This window comes from Zootoca vivipara, chromosome 2 (assembly GCF_963506605.1).
Source record: "Zootoca vivipara chromosome 2, rZooViv1.1, whole genome shotgun sequence".
NCBI lineage: Eukaryota > Metazoa > Chordata > Lepidosauria > Squamata > Lacertidae > Zootoca > Zootoca vivipara.
In genome coordinates this window covers 110,553,994-110,578,031 of record NC_083277.1, presented here as the reverse complement: position 1 = coordinate 110,578,031, position 24,038 = coordinate 110,553,994, and the positions used below count along the sequence as shown (strand labels likewise).

Here is a 24,038-nt window from a genome sequence, read left to right as displayed (position 1 = left end):
CCCTGGATACAGCTCAGTTTTCCGACGTTACTTATGGTTTGATTTCGAAGATGTCCGTACTAAATGACGTTATGAAAATGCTCTTTGGAGAGGATTATTATCATTAAAAGAGTTGGGTTTAAAAGTCCACCATTAAAAGCAGCTCGTTTCTCTGGACATACACACCAGAAGCTAGATTTTAATAACTGCTTACTTTGTATGTACACTTAGTGGTTTGCTTTAGTGGTTCAAAGCTTATTCCAAAGATCAGCAGTCAATTCCTTTCTAATCTTTCTCTCTCAAAACTCATTGAGGCCAGGAAAGAAAAAAGGGTGGGGGGGGGGGTAACCCCAACAGGATAGAATTCAAGATACCAGGCTTCTATCGCACCCTACTTTCCAAGGTCTGAAATAAATGCTTTTGCAATTATAACAGCAATAATCACATGCTGCAACGCTAATAGTTTTTATTAAGTTCCAGTATTAGAGTGCAGCAATCCCCTAAGCCCAGAGGTTTTCAATCTTTTTGGGTCCATGGCTCCCTTGACCAACGACAGTCTTTCTGCAGCACCCCTATGGGGCTCAGGACCCCTGTTGTGTTACCCCTTGCCAGCAGAGCCGGCAGCCCCTCGCCCCTTTTCAAACACCCTTCCTTGTGAAGTGTTCCCTCAGCCTCCTGTCCTCTCCCCACTCCTTAGGAGTCTTCTGGGTAGCCGCAGATGCCACCCCTGGTCTCTGAGCGCCCCCGCCCCAAAGAGAGGTGCCTCCTCACTCTGCCCCACAGGGGCCTGGCCAGCCCCTGGGGCACTATTCGCCTGGGGAGAAAGATAGTTGCTATCCTGGCTACAAAGAGGTGTGCAAGCCTTTGGGAGGCAGAGATGTGAGAGGGCATCAGAGGAGGGAGGGAAGGAAAGAGGGACAGAGCCCAGGGTTGTCCACAGCACCCCTGACCATCATTCAAGGCCACGGCACACTGGTTGAAAACCGCTACCCTAAGTACAGGACCCAAAAGAAAACCAACAGAAAAGGAGAGTATCTGTTGTTGTTGTTTAGTCGTTTAGTCGTGTCCGACTCTTCGTGACCCCATGGACCATAGCACGCCAGGCACTCCTGTCTTCCACTGCCTCCCGCAGTTTGGTCAAACTCATGTTCGTAGCTTCGAGAACACTGTCCAACCATCTCGTCCTCTGTCGTCCCCTTCTCCTAGTGCCCTCAATCTTTCCCAACATCAGGGTCTTTTCCAAGGATTCTTCTCTTCTCATGAGGTGGCCAAAGTATTGGAGCCTCAGCTTCACGATCTGTCCTTCCAGTGAGCACTCAGGGCTGATTTCCTTCAGAATGGATAGGTTTGATCTTCTTGCAGTCCATGGGACTCTCAAGAGTCTCCTCCAGCGCCATAATTCAAAAGCAGGAGAGTATCTACATTTGACCAACTGGAAGCCGAGCTGCTCTTTCTATTCAATGGGAATGGGGGTGGGGCGAGCCACTTCATTTGTATTTATATCTACCAACCGAAAGCCCCAGTGATGGAGTTAACCAGACAGCTGGAATTAAGCTGCTTTCGTGTGCATGTTGAGTTAGTATTGTAGAAGCACCCCTAAGGCTAGTATGAAAATTCCTGTGGCAGCTTAAAAACTGAAAGCCCGCTGCATCAAGTGCATGAAATACAATCTGCTCAGTATTGCACACATGTATATTGGGGACTGGGAGGAGGGAGACGTAGCGAAGTGAGTTTAGGGGGAAGAAATAATCATCTACGACCAGGCAGCGACGATCACCTAAAAGCAAAATAATTTCACTGGCCAATTAACAAGCACATTGGTCACTGCCTGTTCCCACTCACTACAATTACCTGTGACCAACCCCTCTAACCGTGTGGACATGTGACTGCCAGGTTAGGATTGCTCCTCGTGTATCTGATGAAGTCTGCGGTCACCCACCAGATGAAACCCATTTGAAAAAGCAGACAAGAAACTTCCTCCATTGCTGGATAGTTAAATGCTGAAGCACTCCGAATATCTCCATCTAGACGTCTCCATGCCACAGGTTCCCTACGTTTTATTTGAGTGAACCTCTGAACTTATTGGAAAGATCTGGCTGAACCCCATGCTGGAACTTACATATCCGTTAGTACAGTGGAACCTTGGTTTATGAACACCTCAGTTTACGAATTTTAGGTTTACGAATGCCACGGACCCATCTGGAACGGATTAATTCACTTTCCATTACTTTCAATGGGAAAGTTCGCTTCAGTTTATGAACGCTTCAGTTTATGAACAGACTTCCGGAACCAATTGTGTTCATAAACCGAGGTACCACTGTAGTTTGGTTGCCATAATATGCCTGACACCTGCAAAGGTTTTTTTTTTAAGGAAGACCCCAAATTTGTCGAGCTTTTTTAAGGAAACCGCCAAAGTTGTTCAGCTTTTTGGGGGGGGGGGACAAACCCGAATTGTTGAACTTTTGGGGGAAAACTTAACCCAGAAATAGTGATTTTAAGCTTTTAGAACTGTTTCCGCTGCATTTTCCATCACGTTGCCATACGTCCGGGACATGTCAAAAACCAGGACATGTCAGCCTGAAAGTGACCCTGCTGTTGCATAGTCTGCTCTGAACTCAGGCTGGTGGCAGAATGAGAGATATTAAACTGGATTAATAAATATTACTAAATAAACCGGATTAAAGTTATTAGACTGGTTAGAGTGTGGTGCTGATAACGCCGAGGTTGCAGGTTTGATCCCTGTATGAGACAGCGTCATATTCCTGCATTGCAGGGGGTTGGACTAGATGATCCTTAGGTCCCTTCCAACTGGACAATTCTCTGTGGGTCCTGATGGTAAAGATTTCAGTGCATCTCAGCTGAAGGAGTGGCTTTGGGGGACAGGAGCTGAGAAAACTGTTGCTCTAAGTCAGCCATGAAAATGTTAGCATACACGGATCAAAAAGCATTGGCCTTGCGGTCCTTGCCCTCTCAGATTCCCCCTGCCCCACAGTCCCCTAGTTGTTCAGATTAGCTTCCTTCACCCAGCCACACTTTTTGCCTAGGTTTTTAGCAGAGCCGCCTTTGCCATTGGGTTTACTGGCGCGTTGCGCCAGGGTGCCAGCCTCTCAGGTGCACACCGATGAGTGCAGGAGCTGCGTGGCTTTGCCAGCGGCCTCCCCTTTCCTCCTGCATGCCCGCCAGCTGGTGGACATGCAGCTTCCTTTCCAAGCTCCACAGAGGCTTGGGAAAAGGGTCGACAACTCTGGAAAACGGGGGGGGGGGCGCCGGGGGGATCTTTGCACCACAGTGCCGGATATGCTTAGGACGGCCCTGGGTTATAGTTCTCTTAAGACTTAATTCTTTGTCACTCGCTTGCCTTTGCCCTCTCCCCAGTCAAAGACGGTGAAGCAGATCCACAGACCTTACCTTCCAAGTCCCGGACTGCAGAATCCAGGACCGGCAGCCGTGTGACATGGGAAGTTGCGTCGACGTAATTTCCGGTGTCGCTTTGCCCTTCTATGGGCACCAAAAATGGCCACCGCCAGCTTCAAAAGTAGCTTCTATGCATGACCGGAAGTGCGTTGACGCAACTTCCGGTGTCGCCCCGCCCATCTATGGGCACTAAAAATGGCCGCCGCCGACATCGGAAGTCGTGTCTACGCACTTCCAGTCATGCGTAGATGTGACTTTTGAAGCCAGTGGCGGCCATTTTTTGTGCCCATAGAAGGGCAAATCAGGGGGGGGGGAAGGCCGCCGGCAGGAGAAAATAACGGAGAAAAACGGGAGACAAAGTGATACGGGGGACCACCGGGAAAAGGTAAGTAAAAACGGGGGTTTCCCGGGGAAAACGGGGTACTTGGCAGCTATGCCACAGACCTAACTGGGGTCAATGGGGAAATTGCATGCTCCAGCCGCCGACACAGTTGCACTGCCTTTTGCAGCATGCAGTAGCACTGCATTATGTCTTTGGGGCATGGCAATTTAGAGCTCATTTGCCCCAAAATTAGGGCAAGGATTAATCCCTTAAAGTTTACACAACCTTCATGACAGAGCAGTAATTGAAACAATGAAATACTTTGTTTGCCTTTTATTTTAGGTGTGAGGAAATTGCTCTGAGGCGTTTGTTTGTCACTGGTTGGGTTTTTCTAATCTGGTCTACTTCCTCTTCCTTCACTAGCAGTTTACACAGACATTGAAGAGGCACAGCATTTCCTGAAAGCAGCTGTATACCAGGTAAAGGTTTTGCTCCCCAAATGTCTCTTTATGAGGCATAGGAACAGGGACTGTGAAAAATATTGCCATGATTAAGAAAGGATAGACCACCCCGCAGGCTGGGTGGGTCAGGCAATTTTGAATTTGCAGAACCCATCTCTGAATAGGATTATCCAATAACCTGTAATCTAAAGGTAAAGGGACCCCTGACCATTAAGTCCAGTCGTGACCGACTCTGGGCTCATCTCATGTTATTGGCCGAGGGAGCCGGCGTACAGCTTCCAGGTCATGTGGCCAGCATGACAAAGCCACTTCTGGCGAACCAGAGCAGCGCACGGAAACACTGTTTACCTTCCCGCCAGAGCGGTACTTATTTATCTACAGTACTTGCTCTTTGATGTGCTTTCGAACTGCTAGGTGGGCAGGAGCAGGGATCGAGCAACTGAAGCTCACCCCATCGCGGGGATTAAAACCACCGACCTTCTGATCGGCAAGCCCTAGGCTCTGTGGTTTAACCCACAGCGCCACCCGCGTCCCTAATCTAAAGGTAATTGTTCTTAAAACAGCAGCTCCAGAATATAGAGTGCACTGGATAGTTTCCCAACTAAATGAGCACAGGTTTGCAGCCATGTATCACATACCCTCCAACAAAAATAGACGTGTTATTCAATTATTATTACCCCACCCATCTGACCGGGTTGCCCCAGCCACTCTGAGCAGCTTCCCTCCAAGACTTCTCGGATAAAAATAGGGACGTCCTATTCCATAATAATAATAATAATAATAATAATAATAATAATAATAATAATAATTTTATTATTTGTACCCCACCCCACACAACTGACTGGGTTGCTCCATTCACTCAGGGCAGTTTCCAGCATATCATAATAAAACATTAAAGATTTTATTAAAAAAATCCCTATACAGTGGTACCTCGGGTTACAGACGCTTCAGGTTACAGACTCCGCTAACCCAGAAATAGTATCTCGGGTTAAGAACTTTGCTTCAGGATGAGAACAGAAATCGCTCGGCGGCAGCAGGAGGCCCCATTAGCTAAAGTGGTACCTCAGGTTAAGAACAGTTTCAGGTTAAGAACGGACCTCCAGAACGAATTAAGTTCTTAACCCGAGGTACCACTGTACAGGGCTGCCTTCAGATGTCTTCTAAAGGTTGACTAGTTAGTTATCTCCTTGGTTTATGGGTTGCATAACTCCATACCCTCCAATATTTCTCCGATGAAAATAGGGACGTCCTAAGGGAAAGTGGAAGATCATTGGGACCAAATCAGAAACCGGGACGACCTCTGTAAATATGGTACTGTCCCTGGAAAAGAGGGACACTTGGAGAGTCTCCTCTCTCCATTGCTTTCAATGCATTTCGACATGCCTAGCTTTGCATAGGAATGGGCATGCAGACATTGAACAGTTTTGGGATGTGTCGTTGGTAAAGGTAAAGGGACCCCGGACCATTAGGTCCAGTCGTGACCGACTCTGGGGTTGCACGCTCATCTCGCATTATTGGCCGAGGGAGCCGGCGTATAGTTTCCAGGTCATGTGGCCAGCATGGCTAAGCCGCTTCTGGCAAACCAGAGCAGCACATGGAAACACCGTTTACCTTCCCGCTGTAGCAGTTCCTATTTATCTACTTGCATTTTGACATGCTTTCGAACTGCTAGGTTGGCAGGAGCTGGGACCAAGCAACGGGAGCTCACCCCGTCACAGGGATTCGAACCGCCGACCTTCTGATCAGCAAGCCCTGGGCTCAGTGGTTTAACCCACAGCGCCACCTGGGTCCCACAGGTTGGTTGGTACAAACCATTTAAAGCACATGAACCACTCCAATCCTTGAAACCGTAGTTAAGACCTCACAGAGTTACAATTCCCAGAACCATTGACAAACAACATTTCACACTTTCCCAAAGGATCTTGGAGATCGGCAATCCCCAGCACCCCTAACAAACCATGGCTCCCAATGTCCTTCAGGGGCCATCATGTGCGTTAAATGAAGGGTCTGTAAACAGCCATTGTTACTTCCACTGGTATTTGGACTACGTTAAAAAGTTGGGTGAGTGCTGTGTCTGAGCTAGAAACGGTTGTGTTTCTTTTCTTTACAAATAAACGCCAGTCGATAACAAAGTACATAATTTCCTGCTCCCTCCCTCCCTCCCTCTTGAACCCATGTGCCCATGATTGCATGAGTTGGGGATTTTTAATTCTATTTCCTCTTCGTAAAGGAGGTCAGGTAAGCAGAGCAAAAGTGACTCCTGCTCCACCTGTCATTCAGTAAACAATTCAAGGTTGTTGTTTTTTCTAGAACCTTCCCAGCTCTTGGTTCCTACTTGAGACAATGCTAGATGTTGAAAGTAGCTCTCTGGTCCTCTTTGCAGATTGGCTATGTCACAGTCAGGGCCGGATTTAGGTTTGATGAGGCCCTAAACTACTGAAGGTAATGTGGCCCTTTATACGTCCAGCTGTCCTTTGTCAACAACAAATTGTCGCTGTTTTTTGTGATGAAAATATGCCACATGGTAATTTATGGACCTAATAGTTATCTAAAGCCATTTGCACATAACAAATTATGTATCTTATCAAAGTTACAGGTAGGTAGCCGTGTTGGTCTTGTGTAGTTGGAACAAAATAAAAAAATCCCTTCCAGTAGCACCTTAGAGACCAACTAAGTTTGTCATTGGTATGAGCTTTCGTGTGCATGCACACTTCTTCAGATAAGTGTGCATGCACACGAAAGCTCATACCAATGACAAACTTAATTGGTCTCTAAGGTGCTACTGGAAGGGATTTTATCAAAGTAATTATTGAACTGAAATACAATTAAGAAGAAGTATATTAATAGTGAAATACAATTAAGAAAAAGTACAGTCATACCTCGGTTTAAGTACGCTTCGGTTTGAGTACTTTCAGTTTAAGTACTCCGCGGACCCATCTGGAACGGATTAATCCACTTTCCATTACTTTCAATGGGAAAGTTCGCTTCAGGTTGAGTACGCTTCAGGTTAAGTACGGACTTCCAGAACCTATTACACTCATACTTCGGGTTAAGTATGCTTCAGGTTGAGTACTCCGCGGTCCCGCCTGGAATGGATTAATCCACTTTCCATTACTTTCAATGGGAAAGTTCGCTTCAGCTTAAGTACAGACTTCCGGAACCAATTGTGTACTTAAACCGAGGTACCACTGTATATTAATAGTGAAATACAATTAAGAAGTAGTATATTAATAGTGAAATAATTATTAATTCAAATGCTTTGGTTTTGGAACAGACTTCCAGAACGGATTAAGTTTGAAAACCAAGGTACCACTCTATATAGAAATGGGCAAACCAGTGATATTTTAGGGAGCAGGCTACCATGACCTACATCACAGGAGTCTACACAACACAAAACACTGTTGCTGTATGTTGCTTTTATTTTTTTATTTTTTATCTTATATTTTGGAAAAGTACATCCATTTTCCCCCTTTAATATTTTTTGGGGTCCCCAAGAGAGTGGGGCCCTAAACTATAGCTTGTTTAGCTGATACGTAAATCTGGCACTGGTCACGTTTCCCAAACTGTGGTCTGTGAGCTTCATTCGGGTGATTTGCAGTGTATCTGTGAAGAAACACTTACCATAGAACTCACATTGCAATCCAATAAAATCCAGTGTAAGAAACGGAGGAGGCAATAAAAATGCAATTAAAAGCACACAGCACCTAACACAGCACATTACAATTGCTACAGCAGGCAGGAAAAAGAATTAGTGGTCTGCTACGACCCTCAGCGATTTTCAAGTGGTCCACAGATGGGGAAATTTGGGAACCATAGGAGCAAGCTCCTAGGGGCCAAGGTCCCTTTGCCCCCCCCAAAAGAATATTTGAGGTGGCTGGAATTCCCCCCCCCAAGTTGATGGACACTGCCATTCAAATGGTGTGGGTGCACTGTGTCATGTGATCAATTATGCCAGGCAGGGCTTACCTGCCCCCTCCCCAATATTTTATTCAAGTTGGCACCCCTCTTGGGAACCATTGGGTTGTTGTGCTTCTCAAACACCTAGGTCAGGCATCCCCAAACTGCGGCCCTCCAGATGTTTTGGCCTACAACTCCCATGATCCCTAGCTAATGGGACCAGTGGTCAGGGATGATGGGAATTGTAGTCCAAAACATCTGGAGGGCCGAAGTTTGGGGATGCCTGACCTAGGTAGACAAAACTCCCTTAGCAATTTTGTAGAAGAAGAAATTGCATCAAGGTTTTAATTTTTTATCATATCATATCATATAATCATATCATATCATATAATGTAAAATGGGTTAGATACCTTACCTTTATAATATAATATCATACAAAGGCAGCCATGCAGGTCCGTAAGAAGCTCCATACCCCATAGATAGGCAATATCTTTTATGAGGGTCAACCAAAATATGACAAATTATTGCAAATGCCTTTGAGTTAAATATGCAGACTGAACACATTCACATTTTTAAATGCTTCTTTAAAATATCCTTTAGCGATCTAACTCAAACTCAAGACGAGAGAAAGAAAATTCACATAAAATGTATAATATTTGATGTCTCACACAATCAGTTCTGTAGGTCCTTTCCTAAAACCCATACATTTCCCCCACCATTTCGACCCATTTTCTCTATCTGATGGGATGTGTACAGTTGCCGTGTTCATTATCTGAAAATAATATGGGATATAGGATGCTGATATTCTGTGTCAGGACTCAGCAGCATTAGATTTCTTCCAGTTTGGGGTACTTTCAATCATCATATATACATTCAGAAGTATTGCTCTTGGAGAAAACACAGATTTATCTTCTGTAACATTTTGTCAGCAATTCTCATTCCAAATGGTTTTGCAACTTTCCAGCTCCACAAAATACGGTGGAGAAAATCGGCCTCTTTCATCTTTTTCCTGCATCTCAAACATACATTACATTTGTGTCTGTACATTTTATTCAACCTTTGCCGGCTTGCAGTACCACAGTGAGATTATCTTACAGAAGCTTTCTTTAAATGCCACATTCAATGTATCCATTAATCCCGCTTTATAAATATATTTCCATTTTTTTTCAATCTGAGAAACTGATTTTAATATCTTTCCCCGTTGCATCTTGAATTTATTACGCTTAGATTCCACTTCCATCAGTATTTCATAAATGCATGCCAACACACCTCTGCTACATCTAAAATGGCCTGTTATGCCTTTGCATCTCATCATTTAGCGTCTAATATAGTTCCATAACGTAAATGTCAAATGTTTATGGGCATGTACTGAAAGTTTGGGGAACTCATTCTGGACTTCTGCAAACCTTTCCCCATCCCCCAAAATATTGCATCTTTTATGCACATCCTGAACAGTTCCTAGGTGTCAGGAGTATGGGCAGGAATCGGGCTGTGGGGCCTGTAGTGCTTTGCAGGACTGGGGCCTGCCTCAGCTTGTGCTGGAGAAGCAAGGAGTGGTCACTCAGGTGAGGCCACTCTGCACCTGGTGGCAGGAGCTGGGAGGGATAAAAGCTCAGCATTTCCCTTCAGCTCTTGGCCACAGCAACGCTATCCCTGCCTGGTTGCCTCTGGCCTCTCGCTCCTTGGACCCTTGCCTTGCCGACGCCTTGATCCTCGACCCCTGGACCTTTGCCTTGCCGACGCCTTGCTCCTTGACTCCCAGACCTTCGCCTCTGCCTTGCTCCTTGACCCTGTGACTGCCTGCTGCTGGACCCTCAGCCCTGCACCTGTTCCTGCTTCTACATCACCATCTTGCCTCTGGTCCTGACGTCCTCAGTCAGGGCTTCAACTGCCCGCCGACCGGACCGTGACACTAGGGAGAAGCAGAGCAAGATTGCAGGTGATTGCCTACCCACTGATGCTTGCCAAAGTGGAAGGTGGGGCGAATTTTTTCCTTTGTCAGGTGCAGACAGTGGCATACCTAGGTCTAGGTTGGCCCCTGCCAAGGGTGCAGGCCCAGGGTGTTCTCTGCACTCTGGCTTGGAGTGGGTAGGATCCCACCCACCTGTGTGCTCCCCAGGGTGCTCCTCTGGGCTCTCTGCATGGGGAGGTGGGGAGGAGACAGGCAGGCAGGCAGACAATCGGACAAACAGAGGAAGAGGGGGAGGAGGAGGAGAAGTAGCTTGCATTAAAAGCGGATACAGTGGTACCTTGGTTCTCAAACGTAATCTGTTCCAGAAATCCGTTCAACTTCTGAAACGTTAGAAAACCAAGCTACAGCTTCCAATTGGCGCAGGCGCCCCAGAAACAATAGCCAACAGCCACATCGGACGTTCGGCTTCCAAAAGACGTTCAAAAACCGGAACACTTGCTTCCATGTTTTCAGCGTTCGGGAGCCAAAATGTTTCCATACCAAGGTGTTTGGTAATCAAGGTTCCACTGTATAGTGGTACCTCGGGTTACAAACGCTTCGGGTTACAAACACGTCGGGTTACAAACTCTGCTAACCCGGAAGTAGTACCTCAGGTTGAGAACTTTGCCCCAGGATGAGAACGGAATAAATATTTGAGGAAGCTTCTTTTGCAAAGGGGGAAAGCTCCATTTTTTGTTAGGATCAGCTCAAAGTTGTGCAGCTTTTTTTGCAAATGGGGAAAACCCCATTGGGGGGGCAGCTTAGAGTTGTGCATCTTTTTTGCAAAGGGGGAAAGCTCCATTTTTAGGATCAGCTCAAAGTTGCTGAGTTTCCTTGCAAAGGGGAAAATCCTGTTTTTATGGGGTTCAACTTACTGTTCTGCAGCTTCTCAAGGAAAGCGACCCATTTCTACAGTTTCCAGACAGATAATCTAATCAGCCAGTCACATGTCTCCCTCTGCAGACAACAATTGAGGCCTAGGCAAGGGGCCGGGAGGGGCCGGGAAGGGAACTAGCTCTCTTATCTCCCTCCCCGATCTCAGCTGGTGAGTGGGTTCCTTTCAACTGGCTCATTCCCTCTTGTTAGCCTTTAGCTCTTTCTTAAAAAACAAAACAAAAAGCAACACGATTTGCCTTTAGCCCCTGGGCAATTCAGCTCCAGGGACCATGCATTCGCTGTATAAGACGCGCAGACATTTCCTCTTACTTTTTAGGAGGAAAAAAGTGTGTCTTATGGAACGAAAAATACTGTATTTAAAATGCATCTCTGGGTTATTTGTGGGGCATAGTAATTTGTTCATTATTATTTTTCAAAATATAGTCCGGCCCACCACATGGTCTGAGGGACAGTGGAAAAGGTTGCTGACCCCTGTGTCAGATAGTTGTTTGACATCTGATGGGAGGGTGTTCCACAGGGCGGGTGCCACTACCGAGAAGGCCCTCTGCTTGGTTCAGCATGAAAGGGAACCTTTTCACCACTGAGAAGTGTTCTCACTCTTTGTGCTGATTGGAGCCAATCAGAGCGAAAGGGGGTGAGCTGGATCCTGAGGATTGGCTCCTAGGGTCACTCTGGAGAAGACACGTTTGGAGTAAATGTGCCGAGTTGCTCCTTTAGCATTAAAAAGCAACAACCCCAAGTTATGTTCTGTTGTTGTTCTCTGGGTCTGAGGCTGCACAACTGAAATGTTGGATAGTTACCTCCATAGGTAGTCCAACTTGGTGATGGTGATGATTGATTGATTGATTGATTGATTATTGACGGTGATATGGGGAAGGGCCGTAACTCAGTGGCAGAGCATCTGTGTTGGATGCAGAAGGTGCAAAGTCCCCGGCATGGCTAAGAGAGAGATAAATAAATGTCATAAATCGTGGAGGGCCACCATGCTTGTCATTGCATGCAACACTGAGCCAGATGAGCCAAAAGTATGACTCATACTAACCCTTCCACGGAACAGCTCCTCTTCTGTTAGCTGCCTTTTTCTGTTAAAACTTTGCAGCCCTGGAATGTCATCTCTCAGTTTCACATCCTGGCGCATTAAACCTGGTGTGTTTGCGTTTCTCACACTGCGGGTTTGTAAATTGACTTTGCCACATTGCACAGAGAGGTGACATTCCTTCTACATCCTGTCTCTGTGCAAGCGCTGAGGCTGCACTGCACACCATAGTCTCTTGTTGCACATCACCTCAATCTCTGAGTGGTGCAAGATTCCAGGGGTTCCAGGCATTTACCCGAGGTTTGTAAGATCCCGGCTTTGAAGGACCAGGTGTGCATTCATTTTGGGAGGCGGAGGTCAGTTCTGTGTCCAGGACAGCTGTCTACCAGCTCCATCTGGTACGCAGGCTGAGACCCTACCTGCTCGCGGGCTGTCTCGCCAGAGTGGTGCATGCTCTGGTTATCTCCCACGTGGACTACTGCAATGTGCTGTACATGGGGCTACCTTTGAAGGTGACCAGTCATTTTTAAAAATATTTTATTTTAATTTTTTAAGCAGTGTTTTTATACATTCACATCATTTTCAATTGTTATACTCCTGGGATTACTTAGACCCCTTGGACCCCCACCCCGGTTTCCAATTTTTCCATATATATATATACACACACACACACACACACACACACACACACACACACACCAGTAGGTGTCCGACTCTGGGCTTGCAGCGCTCATCTCGCTCTATACGCCGAGGGAGCCAGCTTTTGTCCGCAGACGGGTCATGTGGCCAGCATGACAAAGCTGCTTCTGGCGAACCAGAGCAGCGCACGGAAACGCCGTTTACCTTCCCGCCGGAGCGGTCCCTATTTATCTACTTGCACTTTGATGTGCTTTCGAACTGCTAGGTGGGCAGGAGCTGGGACCGAGCAACGGGAGCTCACCCCGTTGCAGGGATTCGAACCGCCAACCTTCTGATCAGCAAGCCCTAGACTCTGTGGTTTAACCCACAGCGCCACTTGGGTCCCTATACAGTATGTATATATATATATATATATATATATATATATATATATATATATATGTGTGTGTGTGTGTGTGTGTGTGTGTGTGTGTGTGTGTGTGTGTGTGTATATATATATATATATATATATATATATATATATATATATATGCATCTAATTACATTTTTCTGTGGGACGCGCGTGGTGCTGTGGTCTAAACCACTGAGCCTTGGGCTTGCCGATCAAAAGGTTGGCGGTTCGAATCTGGGTAGCAGCCACTGCTGTCTCTTTTTTTGCCATGGGGCAGGGCAGGGACTGCCTCTCTCCCCTCTCGCATTGTGCTAATCTCTAGCAAGGGCAGACTGCCTTGCCAATAGCAGGTACATTCTCTGCAGCCGTAAAACCTCCTCTTTATGATGCAGCCCACCAGCTTTTCAATGACATGGCTGTAATGGCTCTTTTATCAAAACTGGAGATGTGTGTGACCTTCATTTAAAAAAAGGGGGGAAGAGCTTTTTCAAACAGGCGCTGTATCTATTGTGCTGTCTTCAGTAACACCAAGCATCTATTTCTGGTGCGTTGAAAGCGCCAGGGATGGGGCCAGGGAGAGTGTCAGGTGGGAAATAATGGCGGCTATTTTGACAAGTGTGAGGGAGACAATGTTTGCTTCATGATTGCTCTGTACAGCTCTTAATGTTTTCATGGTTTTATATTGCTGTATGCTAGCACAGCGGCATTTTATGAGACAGCAACATATAAATACTTTTATAATTATAAGAAAAACATATATGCTGAGGTGAGATATGGAGACTTCCTGGTTCTCACCAATATTTTCTCTCTCTCTCTCTCTCTCTCTCACACACACACACACAATGATGCTTACGCACAGAACTTTATGTTTAGGCGAGTCTCTCAGCAATCTCCGCTGCTGTTTCCTCTCCAGGAAAAAGCTTTATTTATTCTGCAAAAATTACATCTGCAAATAAAACCTCCCTGTGGTTTACAAGGAGAATAAATCATTTAAATTATCAATAAGTAGCAGCAGAAAACAGGGTGTTTAGAACATTAGAAGCGGAACTGAAATTGATAGCTAAAATGAAATTAAAACCCATGTAACTTTTTAGCACATCTGAATTGGCTTTTGCCTAAACGGAAGGATTTTAAGGAGGTGCCGAGTTCAGAAGGTGCCTGCCAGCTGTCAATAGGCAGGGAGGTTCCCAAGTAGGCACTGCCACCCTAAAAGTTTGATTCCTTACAAGTACAGAATGGATTATTATATGGCACCTGTGTTGCCTCTCCCTGTGTTTCCAAAGGAGGAGCCAGCAGCCCTCAAATTTCCTAATATCTCCATCCCTTCAGGAATGTGGGCAGTGCCATACAGAGAGGTGGGAAAATAAAGGCTGCTGTGATATAAACCTGAAGTTTCCTGGTCCAGCCCAGTATGTTGCAAACACTTGCTTGTTTGCTTCGTGCTTGACCATCAGGAGGAAAGGAATCAAGAGGCAAGGCAGAATACACACACAGAACCGTCTTCCAACCTCTTTTCAGGATGTGGAGGGAACTGCTGATGGTGGCTTTTTACCGGGCTGCCTTTGCAGAATTCCTGGCCACCGCCATCTTTGTCTTCTTTGGCCTGGGCTCGGAGATGAATTGGCCAGAGAAGCCCTCTGTCCTGCAGACTGCCATCACCTTCAACTTGGCTGCGGCCACCGCTGTCCAGATAGCCTGGCATGCCAGCGGATCCCACCTCAACCCGGCGGTGACCCTGGCGTTCCTGCTTGGCTCTCGCGTCTCATTGGTGAGGGCAGCCTGCTATGTAATTGCCCAGGTGGTCGGAGGCATTGCCGGAGCAGCCGTCCTTTATGCGGTGACTCCTGAGGACATACGGGGAAGTTTAGGCGCCAGTACGGTACGTCTGTCTCAGTTTCTGTCTTCTGAATGTTTGCCGTCTCCAGGAAAGGCAAGGATGAGGCAAGGCCTGTCTAAAACAGCCAGTCTGTTGTTTCTGTTGTTTCTGTTACATTTAAAAAATAATAATATTTCATTAGAAGAATGTCATTCATAAAAAGAGAAGGTAAAGGGGCCCCTGACCATCAGGTCCAGTCGTGTCCGACTCTGGGGTTGCGGCGCTCATCTCGCTCTATAGGCCGAGGGAGCCGGCGTTTGTCCACAGACAGCTTCCGGGTCATGCGGCCAGCATGACAAAGCTGCTTCTGGCGAACCAGAGCAGCGCACGGAAATGCCGTTTACCTTCCCGCCGGAGCGGTCCCTATTTATCTACTTGCACTTTGACGTGCTTTCGAACTGCTAGGTGGCCAGGAGCTGGGACCGAGCAATGGGAGCTCACCCCGTTGCAGGGATTCGAACCGCCGACCTTCTGATCAGCAAGCCCTAGACTCTGTGGTTTAACCCACAGCGCCACCTGGGTCCTAAAAAGAGAAGAAAGGAAGGAAGGAAGGAAGGAAGGAAGGAAGGAAGGAAGGAAGGAAGGAAGGAAGGAAGGAAGGAAGGAAAGAAAGAAAATGGTTACATCACCATACCTTAATATACAGATGTGTATATTCTTATTATCCTAATACACATCTAATTGTCAATAATTTAATATTACTCTGTGTAAACTATTTTGTACCCCACCCTTCTGGCTGGGTTTCCCCAGCCACTCTGGGCAGCTTCCAACAGAATATTAAAAACATGATAAAACATTAAACGTTAAAAACTTCCCTACACAGGGTTGCCTTCAGATGTCTTCTAAAAGTCAGATAGTTGTTTATTTCCTTGACATCTGGTGGGAGGGCATTCCACAGGGTGGGCGCCACTACCCAGAAGGCCCTCTGCCTGGTTCCCTGTAACCTCACTTCTCGCAGTGAGGAAACCGCCAGGAGGCCCTCAGAGCTGGACCTCAGTGTCCGGGCTGGACGATGGGGGTGGAGATGCTCCTTCAGGTATACGGGGCCAAATATCATGGTATTTATCCAAAGAAAGTCCGGGTCAATAAGCTGAGTGGTGCACAACGCAGCATCAGAGCAGAGCTGTGGGATGGGGAAGGGGAAGTTTCTGTCGTCTGTAGGCATGCCACCACGCTTTCCATGTTTCTTTTCCACTTGGGTGGGGATCTAGAGGGTCTCACCTGGTTCTGGGCATCTGGGCAATAAGGACAGACTAGGGGGTTTGGCTGCTTTACTTGCCCACCTCACCACCCTGCCTGAGCTGTCGGAGGTGGTCTTGAAGGTGGTGTTGAAGACTCCCAGATGGTTGATCCTGGCGGACTTGGACCTCCATGCTGAGGACTCCAACTCTGGGGCAGCTCAGGACTTTGTGGTTGCCACAGTAATCATGGGGCTGTCACACATGTCATTGAGTGGGTGGCAAAATGGCAGATTTAGTTCAATGCAAGCATGTGTACGTTGTTGCCACAACAACAACAACAACAACCACCCTTAATCTCACATATAAGCTTGTAGGGTCTGAACTGGTGAGTGCAGACCCTCCAAAGTGCCCTAAGGTATTATGTTCTTCCAGCCAGGGGGCGTCGCAATGGGGGGGGGGTGATGGGGGCAGTCCGCCCCGGGTTCCACTCTGGGCGCCGAGTGGACTTTTTATTGGGAGGCTCGGCTTGGGAGTCATGGGGGTGGGCGCAGTGCCGAGCGGGCTTTCTACCTGGAGCTGGAGGCGCGCGGCTTTGGAGTCAGCGGGGCGGCAGCGATACCCCGCAGGATGCTGCGCATGCGTGTTGCATAGCGGGGTATCACCGCCCCTCGGCGCCTCCAAAGCCGCACGCCTCCAGCTACAAACTCCAGGTAAAAGGCCTTTTTGGAGGCACGGGGGGCAGTGATACCCCGCCATGTAACGACGCATGCGTCGTTACGTAGCAGTGCATGTGTTGTTACGATGCCACCCCCCCCCCCCGGGTGCATAGCAATTTGCCGCTCCGGGTGTCGCGGCGGCTCGCTACACCGCTGCTTCCAGCCAGGGGAGGGCATAACACATGGGTAGGCAAACTAAGGCCTGGGGGCTGGATCCGGCCCAACCACCTTCTAAATCCGGTCCGGGAATCGGCGTGTTTTTACATGAGTAGAATGTGTCCTTTTATTTAAAATGCATCTCTGGGTTATTTGTGGGGCATAGGAGTTCGTTCATTTTCTTTCCCAAAATATAGCCCGGCCCCCCACAAGGTCTGAGGGACAGTGGACCGGCCCCCTGCTGAAAAGGTTTGCTGACCCCTGGCATAACATGTTCCCTCCAGGTAGCATTAGGGATGGAGAAGCTGTGGTTCTCCAGATGTTTTTGGACTCCAACTCCCATTAGTCCCGGCCAAAACAGTCACAGACCTTCCAAGTGCCCCTATTTTCCAGGGACAGCCCTGAATTTACAGAAGCCACTCTGGTTTCTGATTTCATCCCATAATGTCCTGGTTTTCCTTAGGACCTCCCTATTTTCATCAGAGAAATGTTGGAGGGTGTGGGTTATGCGATCCTTGAGCCAAGGAGATAAGTAACATTACAACCTTTAGAAGACATCTGAAGGCAGCCCTATATAGGGAAGTTTTCTTCATTAATGTTTAAAGTTTACTTGTGTTTTTATATATGTTGGAAGCTGCCCAGATTGGCAGAAAGGAAAATCAAGGCCTCCAGATCCCTCCCTCTCACATCCTTACTTTTTAGGTGAGGAGGTTTTCACTTTTCATCTGGTAGTGAGCAAGTCTAAGAGATTGGCAGCTTTGGTGGTGGTACACTGTGGTCCCCCAAAAGCTCTTTCACTATTTCCTCTTCCTCCTCCCCAGGTGAGGGTCAACGTCTCATCCGGACAAGCTGTGTCCATCGAGCTCCTTTTGACATTGCAGCTGGTTCTAAGCTATTTTGTGTCCACCGACAGCAGCCGAAACAAAGGTTCTCCAGCTATCATGATCGGTGTCTCAGTTGCCCTGGGACACTTAATTGGGGTAAGTGGAGGACCTGGGCCTGGGGCAGTTTAAAAACCTCAGGGGGTCTGATGAGCAAAGGAGGCAGTAACTTTTGCTGGTGACCAACTACTGCAATCTGTAGAATGCTGGAAGGAGATGCTCAAATTACAAAATGCAAAATAAAAATCAGAAGGGAAAGTTACCTGTATATTTAACTAGGTGCTCCATTAAAGAGCTGAATGCTCTTAAGAAGCAAGGTGTTAGTAAAGTTTAAACAGGAAACGTGTTAATTTTATGACAAACCACCCAGGCTTAGTGGAGGGATTGGTTTATAAATTCCACACAGAGGAAGTGGTAGATGGCAATTTTGTTTTTTGTTTTTTTTGGGGGGGGGGGTAGTGGCAGCAGGCAGGCCCAAGGCCTCTCACCCCCCTCCCCAGATGGCGCCTCTGAGTGGCAGTAAGAATGAGCCCCCAAATCCTATGATCATTGGTATTTGGGGCCTCCCCGACTGAGAATTTATAGACATAATCTAGATATGGGGTAACTCTCTAATGGGTGAGATCCTGGAGAGCACCTTACCCAAAGAGTGCAGAGGGCACCACAGATTCCAGCGTGTGGATCTTCCAGACATGTGCAGAAATAATGTGAGCCCATTGATTACAAGAGAGGGGAAGCACAGCAGCAATTCTGCCAGTAGGCTAACCTACTTCATTCTCAGAAGTCAGTCATGAGGTGGGGAACCTACAGAGAAGTCTTCTGATCAGGGCCAGTTTTAGGTTTGATGAGGCCCTAAGCTACTGAAGGTAATGGGGCCCTTTATATATCCAGCTGTCCTTTGTCAACAACAAATTGTCACTGGTTTTTGTGTTGAATATACAGTGGAACCTTGGTTTATGAACACCTCGGTTTTACAAATTTTCAGTTTACGAACGTCGCGGACCCATCTGGAATGGATTAATTCACTTTCCATTACAGTGGTACCTCTACTTACGAATGACTCTACTTATGAATGTTTCTACTTACGAATGGAGCTCCGTCCGCCATCTTGGATGCAGTTTAGATAGGATTTTATTTCTACTTATGAATTTTTAGATAGGGTTGCTTCGACTTACGAATTTTTTCTCCCAATGCATTCCAATGGGATTCGACTTACACATTTTTTCGACTTACAAATGTGCGTTCAGAACGCATTAAATTCGTAAGTAGAGGTACCACTGTATTTTAAATGGGAAAGTTCGCTTCAGTTTATGAATGCTTCAGTTTATGAACAGACTTCTGGAACCAATTACACCCATGCTTTGGGTTAAGTACGCTTCAGGTTAAGTAGTCCGCGGACCCGTCTGGAACGGATCAATCCACTTTCCATTACTTTCAGTGGGAAAGTTCGCTTCAGTTTATGAACACTTCAGTTTATGAACAGACTTCCGGAACCAATTGTGTTCATAAACCGAGGTACCACTGTACAGTATGCTATATGGTAATTTATGGACCTACGTAATAGGTATCTAAAGCCGTTTGCAGATGTTGTCATGCAACCAGTCCATGCAGAATGTAGGCACCCTATATATAGAAAAGAGCAAACCAGTGATATTTTACGGAGCAGGCTAGCAGGCAGGGCCCATGACTTACATCATAGGTATGTAGGTTTTATTTTATTTGTTTTTCTATCTTATATTTTGGAAATGTACATCCAGGGTTTTTTTTTCTTTACATTTTTGGGGGTCCCAAGAGAGTGGGGCCCTAAGCTATAGCTTGTTTAGCTTATACGTAAATCCAGCATTGTTTCTGATGACTCCAGTCCTAATGAGTAAGGGCTCATCTGGACTTCCTATTGTGCCACATTCCTAGGCACAGGTCCAAGCTTTAAAGTGTTGTGTCTGTGAACACCCTGTGAACACCCACTCTTTATCTCTGAATTGGAACAAATGGTAATCTGAGGGGAACCTGAACTGCCGTTTGCTCCGATTTAGCATTAAAGAATGGATTTTCATGGAGGAAAGCGCCTGGGGCGACAGACGACGACGACACAAAAACAAGCACACGCCTGTGCCTAGAAAAAGCATAGGGCAAAATGTAATTGTGGATGAGCTCTGACTGTAAGTGACTTGTAAAAGTCAATATCCGGGGACCTGCTATAGCAGGGATGGGGAACCTGTGGCTCTTCAAGTTGTTTGTGAGACTCCAACTCCCATCAGCCTCGGCCAGTATGGCCAATGGTAAGGAGTGATGGGCACTGCAGTTCACCAATATCTGGAGGGCCGCAGGATCTCCATTCCCTCAGCTCTTGGCATGCTTGTTTTCTCCAAAATTATTGCAGCTCAAAGTCGTGCATCTGATGCCCTTCACTTAATGGAGATTCAGAGAAGGGGGGAGGATGAACCCAGCAAAATATGCTTGTCCAGACACCTCTCTTCCCATTTCTCCTTCCTAGCATTACTACACCACCTGTTCCATGAATCCAGCCAAATCTTTTGGCCGTTCAGTTGTAGTCGGGAAGTTTACAAAGCAATGGGTAAGTCGCCTCCTTTCTGACCCTTTCCTTGAAGCCAGAAGGGAGCGGGGATTGTGTCTATGGGGTGAAGATTCAGCCACTACCTGGGATGGCCCCAGGCTTAAAAGAGGCCCCGATTCTCCTCACAGAACCTATATAGGAGAGCCTGTATGATATCGAGCGACAGAATGAGCTGGCCACAATAAGGAAATTTTATCCATGGTAGGATTATTGTCCTCCTAGTCATTTGACACTATAGGCATCCTATTTGCATAATTTAACGATTCTGAAATACAGAGGCGCTTTCACTTTTGCGAGATTGAATAATACTGCCTTCGGCTGTACTTGAGGGTCGGCTTCAAAAAATTCTGCTGCAAAAACAGTTGAATTTATGGGGTGAATGTGGCCTAACTTCCCTGGATCAGGGCCCCTTCCTTTCATTCTGACGCAATTCTTTTCTACCCCTATGAAGTGGGAGCAGGTGATGTTTTGGGTAATTGAACTGCATCCTCCTCTAGCCTTCCATCAGCACAAACTGTTTCTTCTCTTTGTCCCTGCAGATGTTCTGGGTGGGGCCACTGGCTGGTGCAATCCTGGCCTTTGTGCTTTATACCTTTGTCCTTCACCACGACCCAAAGACCTTTGCGGAACGATTGGCTATTCTCAGGGGCAGGGGCAGCTACGATGCAGAACCTTTGGAGAAGGATAAAGACCAGCCGACAGACTCTGTATCTCTGCCCATGCCCAGCCTTGTACATAGACTCTAGACTCCTAGGAGCATTCCATAGAAGAACATTGAAACCACTCTTGAAGAGAAACCACTCTTCTCTCTCTCTGGCCACAAGAGGGCCCCAGGTGCCTTTTCTCTGAAATCTGAAGTCAGATTGCATATGCACAGTGCCAAATTTACGACTCTTTTAGCAAGAGGAGCCCCAGACAATAAGAATGGATCTGTGGTGTTGTATGGCCAGCAGGAATTGGGTATGTGTATGCAATGCAGTGGACGGGCAGAGAGGAAGCCTGTTCGGAGGCCTATCGCTTATGGCACCCAGTGACGGTGAATGCTGCCAGCAGGGGTGTAGGAAGATGGGGGCGGTGGGGGTGGGCCGCCCTGAGCGACGGGCTCCAAGGAGCGCCATCACAGGCACCCGCCCCGCCCCCAGAACGCGTGTCACGCCCCTCCGGGAGGCGTGCCACACCCCCGGAACGTGCGCCACAGCCCTCCGGGAGGCGCGCCCCACCCCGGAACGTGGCCCACACCCCTCCGGGAGGTGCGCCCCCACCCCAGAACGTGCGCCATGCCCCTCCAGGAGGCACAGCATGCCCCGCCCCTCCGGGAGACGTGCCCCGCCCCCGGTGCCGGAGCATGAAGCTCCGCCACTGGCTGCCAGCTAAGGTAGCAATTATGATGCTCTCTATGTTTAAGTCTGCCATCATCTGTGCAAAACCAACTAGACCAGGCTTCCTCCACCTTGGCCCTCCAGATGTTTTTGGCCTACAACTCCCATGATCCCTAGCTAGCAGGACCGGTGGTTAGGGATGATGGGAATTGTAGTCCAAAACATCTGGAGGGCCAAAGGTTGGGGATGCCTGCATTAGGGTCTCCAGGTCAGGAACATCTCAGACCCTGAGATTTCAAGGCCGAAACCTGATGGCTAGGGGCAGCCTCTGGTGATGTCATGGCTGGTAGACCCTGATGTCATGGCGGCAAAACATGTCTCAAAACATCTGGAGGGCCGAGGTTGAGGAAGCCTGAACTAGACTGTGAGCAGTAGGGTCTTGACTTGCAGACTTTGCAAGTGTCCCTATTTTCCAGGGACAGTCCCAGATTTACAGAAGCTATCCCGGTTTCTGATTTGATCCCAGAATGTCCACTTTTCCTTAGGACAGCCTTATTTGCATCGGAGACACGTTGGAGGGTATGCGACTTCCGATAGGGCCTCAGTTGATGAGGGTGGCACTGTGGTCTAAACCTCTGAGCCTCTTGGGCTTGCCAATCAGGAAGTTGGCGGTTCGAATCCCCACGACGGGGTGAGCTTCCGTTGCTCTGTCCCAGCTCCTGCCAACCTAGCAGTTTGAAAGCATGCCAGTGCAAGTAGATAAATAGGCACCACTGCGGTGGGAAGGTAAACAGCGTTTTTGTGCACTCTGGCTTCCGTCAGTGTCCTGTTGCACCAGAAGCGGTTTAGTCCTGCTGGCCACATGACCTGGAAAGCTGTCTGTGGACAAACACCAGCTCCCTCGGCCTGAAGAAGAGACGAGTGTCACAACCCCATACTGTAGTTGCCTTTGACTGGACTTAACCATCCAGGGGTCCTTTACCTTTTACCTCTACTGATGCAGTCACCCACCATATAAATCACCACAAATTGTACATGGTGCAAACTCATACATTCTACTGAGCGCACCAGTCTCTTTCCTTAGCTTACTGTCGAAGGATCAGGGAGGCTCTTGTCTATTAGTGATTTCCTAGTCGTGAGACCTTTACTGCTGGCATGGCAGAAGGACAATGATCGAAGGAGGTTCTAGTGCATCCTTTGCTGTGCATAATATAAGCCAGTGAAGCCAAATACTCGGGGAAAGAGACTTAATATGAAATTTAAAAAACTCAGTCTAAATTAGCTAGTTACATGTTATATACTTAAGCAAAGGCAGTGAAATATAAGTGGGTTCCTATGAGTCAAGATACAGTGATAACAGCAAGAACCTTTACTTAACTAACAGAACCGGACAACAGGGGCAAAGCAACTGCTTATATACATTTCTGAAGGCCTGGGCCACTCCCACTCCCAACGTGATTGGCTATCTACACTTCCAAGCTGCGAATCGTAACTCAGAGTTTAAGGGCCAATGGCAGAGGCCCAAATCCTGAGTTGTTCTGTGATTGGATATCATGTATCGAATCAGAACACAGCGCTCAGAATCCTTAGTCCAGACTCAAGCTCAAGCAAACACACACCACTGAATACATAACAGGTGGGTTTCAGAGCATGCACAGAGTTTCTCACAGAAAGTACGGTCTGACTGAGTACCTTTTCAGAATCCTGCTGAGTTGATTTCAGGAGACCGAAACCCCAGAGTCAAACGTCCCATTTTTATGGGAAATCTGAGAAGTAATACAAAAAAGGGCCCTTTACAGAGGTAGACTATTGTTTTGTTGGTGAGTTATGCTCAGTGGCTGATGTCAGTAGTCTCTGTGGCCAATCAGAACTTTATTTAGAAGCTAGATCAACCTCCTTATAAACCCTGCACTTAAAAGGGCTAGCCAGGTCTGACTAGAAGCAATGTAATAAAAAAAAGGGGGGTAGATTAACTTGAGGGTGTTTGTTGGGGAATAAAACAACAACAGGATGTCTGTCTGCTGCAGACTTCCAGAGAACTAGCCTGATTGGAGATCTTCTAAGGGACCTGGTGATCTTTATAGGAATATAGGATTTGTCCCCCCAGAATAGGTGATCCAGACTCTGCTGAGAGAGACCTCAAAGGTTGTGCTTCCCTCCAAGCCAAGCACATAGAAAGGAAGTTCTTTCCCCAGTTCTGTGCACCCAGATAACCCCTGCAAGATGCTGCAAACCCTCCATGTTTTGATGGCCACCTTATTTCCATCGTGTTTCCTTACGGCCATTTCCTGATGCACATAATGAAGCAGGCAAAGCTTTTAATGGCACAGTGATAAGTGCTAGGAGA

General features: G+C 47.3%; 1 protein-coding gene across 1 annotated transcript; it reads left to right on the top strand.

Annotated features, from left to right (window-relative positions):
• Positions 1 to 14,182: 14,182 nt before the first annotated feature.
• On the top strand, positions 14,183 to 21,525 carry LOC118081453 (aquaporin-6-like). Its single transcript, XM_060272027.1, has 4 exons — positions 14,183 to 14,866; positions 17,738 to 17,896; positions 20,292 to 20,372; positions 20,912 to 21,525. Exons 1-4 carry the CDS (start codon positions 14,507 to 14,509, stop codon positions 21,116 to 21,118), a joined length of 807 nt encoding a protein of 268 aa, XP_060128010.1. The 5' UTR covers positions 14,183 to 14,506; the 3' UTR covers positions 21,119 to 21,525.
• The last annotated feature ends 2,513 nt before the right edge of the window (positions 21,526 to 24,038 follow it).

Bases quoted from the DNA above. Each gene is read 5' to 3' on its own strand.
- LOC118081453 (XM_060272027.1), top strand. From the start codon at position 14,507: ATGTGGAGGGAACTGCTGATGGTGGCTTTTTACCGGGCTGCCTTTGCA. The intron at 17,897-20,291 runs GTAAGTGGAGGA...TCTCCTTCCTAG, and splicing joins CCCTGGGACACTTAATTGGG to CATTACTACACCACCTGTTC. The intron at 20,373-20,911 runs GTAAGTCGCCTC...TTGTCCCTGCAG, and splicing joins GGAAGTTTACAAAGCAATGG to ATGTTCTGGGTGGGGCCACT.